Raw genomic sequence first — 2,433 nt, 5'->3', positions numbered from 1 at the left:
ATTATCAATTATTGAGAACATGATAAATAGATTTATTTGACTTTTAAAGAAACTTCGTGTTAAGCAAAAACAATGAAGTTGTAGCTTAGAACAGAAAATAAGTACACCACTCAATAACTTAGTGTTATATCCATCCTAAAATAAGTTCACTTTTATACTCGAATTTATTCAGTGTATGAGTCAAGCCCCCGCGTCGTCCTCCCCACGGGCGACACGGGAGGCGGAAACCACCGGCATCGCCCGCTCCTCCCCCCTCCTCCCTCCGCCGCCTCGCCATCGCCCGAGCGGCTGCCGGCAAAGCCGCGCGGCCGCAAGGACGGCGGTGCCGGGGCTTCACCCTCGTCTTTGTCTCCCTCTCCCGTCGCGGTGGGGGGCCGCGTGCGGGACGGCGACCGCGTGCGGGACGGCGAAGACCGCCCAGATCCGGGCCGCCGCGGCCGGATCTGGAGGAGAGGCCGCCGGCGGCGGGTCAGTGTGAGGTGGCGGCGGCATTTGGTGGTGGTGGCGGTGGGGGTTGAAGGTGGCGGGGTGGCGGCGGCAGTTGGTGGCGGCTGGCGCCGGGGAAGGCGACGACGGTGGCGGGGGAGACGGCGACGGCGACGGGGATGGCATGCGTGCTGGCGGCATGCTGCTTCTCTTGTTGGGGGCGTCGGCGGCGGGGTTGGAGATAGCGGCGAGGCTGGCGACGGAGGCCGGATCTGGCGGCGAGACTGGCATCGGCGGCCAGATCCACAGCCTCGCCTAGGCGGCTGGGGGCGGTCGCGGCAGCTGGTGGTGGTCGCGACGGCAGCGGAGAGCTTGGCAACGGTGTTGGGGTGGCTGCGTTGGCGGTGGCGGCGGTTTGCGATGGCGGCTGCTGGCATTGGTGACTGGAGACAGCGGCATCGGCGATGGCAGCCGTGAATAAGGAGACGGCGGCGACGTCGAAGGATGCGGCAGTGGAGGCGGGGAAGGAGTCGGGTGTGTGGTGACAGCGGCGACGGTGAGGTGATGGTGACCGTGACGGTGGTGGGAGGAGGCATGGTGGCCTCGGACGGCTTGCCGAGGGCGCGGCAGATGGCTGCATCGGCCGGCACAACATCGTTTGGAGGAGTGGTCGGAGACCGGCTGGACGCAGAGTGGCGTAGCCGATGGCAGCGGAGGCTGGCTCGGCGCGAGAGGCGCGGGCGGCGGAGATGGAGGCCGGCTTGGCACAAGAGGCGCAACCGATGGAGGGAGGCCGGATTGGCGCGAGAGGCGCGTTCGGTGGACGAGGCCGGCTTCGTGCGAGAGGCGCAGCCGGCGGTGGAAGAGGCGACCTCGGTGCGTGGTGGAGCTGCCGGTGGGTGTGGCGCGGTCTTCGACGCACGAAGGTTGGCCGGCGGGGGGGCGTCGGTGCAGGGGCCCCATATGTCGGCAGAGTTTGAGTGGTGGTGGAGCATCGGTGCATCAGCCGTAGATTCGCAGGTGGTGAGTGGCGGGTGAAAACCTAGCCCGGTCTTGGCCGGACCGACAACGATGGTTAATTCCCCCTCCTGAGGGCGTTGTCGTGCTGTCTCACCCCTCAAGGGTGATTGCCGGGCGAAAGCCCAGTCTTGGCTCCTTTGAGCCCTGATGGACGGCGGCGGCGGTTTTCCGTCACTTTTTTTCTTGAAGACGTCGTTTTGGCATCCCCTTGTTGTAGGGTGATCTCGTCTGTGTTCCTTTGTTGGTCTAGCGGTGGCCGGTCCGGTGCTAACCTTCTCCTGGTCGTGTGTGTTGGCGCTACCGGTGTGTGGGTGGTGGTATATTTTTTTCTTTCTCCTGGTTATGACCCTTCAGGATTGTAATCTTGTAATTTTTTCCTACTCTATCAATAGAACTTCACACCGTCTCGTGCGAGTCGTTCAAAAAAAATACTCGAATTTGAACATATGCTAGGTCTAAATTAAATTTATGTACAAAAGCAACTTATTTTGGACGGATGGAGGAGGAAGTAATATACTACATCTTTACTTCTTTAATAGCCTTATCGATTCGCTTATTCGTGTAAGAAGCCAAACGTTATATTTGCAAACGAAAAGTAATTTGTGAATAAAACTTTTATATATGTGTTTTTAGTGATCTAAAAGCAAAGGGTAAAAAATAAATTTTGATGGAAAAACCTTAAATTCGGCATCAATTTTAAAGTTGAAAATTTAAATTTTGGCTGATTAGCACATGCATAAGCGAAAATATGAGGCCGTAAATGTTCCATCTGGCGGTGGTGAGTCTGCCTCACCACCACCATCACTGATATTTAGGTCCCATAAAAGTGGGTCCCACATAAAGTAATAGATAAGTGCTAGGCACAATATCCTACTCTCTTTTCCAAAAAAATAATATAAATAAAAATTTCTAACGGTCCCAGCATTCCACTGATGCTTATACTTGAAAAACAAAATTTAAATTTTATGTTGATTTATGATTTCTCAT

The 2,433-nt window shown here is 55.9% G+C and overlaps 1 protein-coding gene across 1 annotated transcript; it reads right to left on the bottom strand.

Annotated features, from left to right (window-relative positions):
- Positions 1–333: 333 nt before the first annotated feature.
- On the bottom strand, positions 334–717 carry LOC136356642 (protein TRACHEARY ELEMENT DIFFERENTIATION-RELATED 7A-like). The gene has a single exon (XM_066310888.1). It carries the CDS (start codon positions 715–717, stop codon positions 334–336), a length of 384 nt encoding a protein of 127 aa, XP_066166985.1.
- Between the last annotated feature and the right edge of the window lie 1,716 nt (positions 718–2,433).

The sequence above is a fragment of the Oryza sativa genome, chromosome 5, assembly GCF_034140825.1.
Source record: "Oryza sativa Japonica Group chromosome 5, ASM3414082v1".
In the NCBI taxonomy this organism is placed as follows: domain Eukaryota; kingdom Viridiplantae; phylum Streptophyta; class Magnoliopsida; order Poales; family Poaceae; genus Oryza; species Oryza sativa.
The sequence above is the reverse complement of the archived record's forward strand: the minus strand, read 5'-3'. Positions and strand labels throughout refer to the sequence as shown.

Coding starts and splice junctions, on each gene's coding strand:
- LOC136356642 (XM_066310888.1), bottom strand. CDS start 717: ATGCCAGTCTCGCCGCCAGATCCGGCCTCCGTCGCCAGCCTCGCCGCT.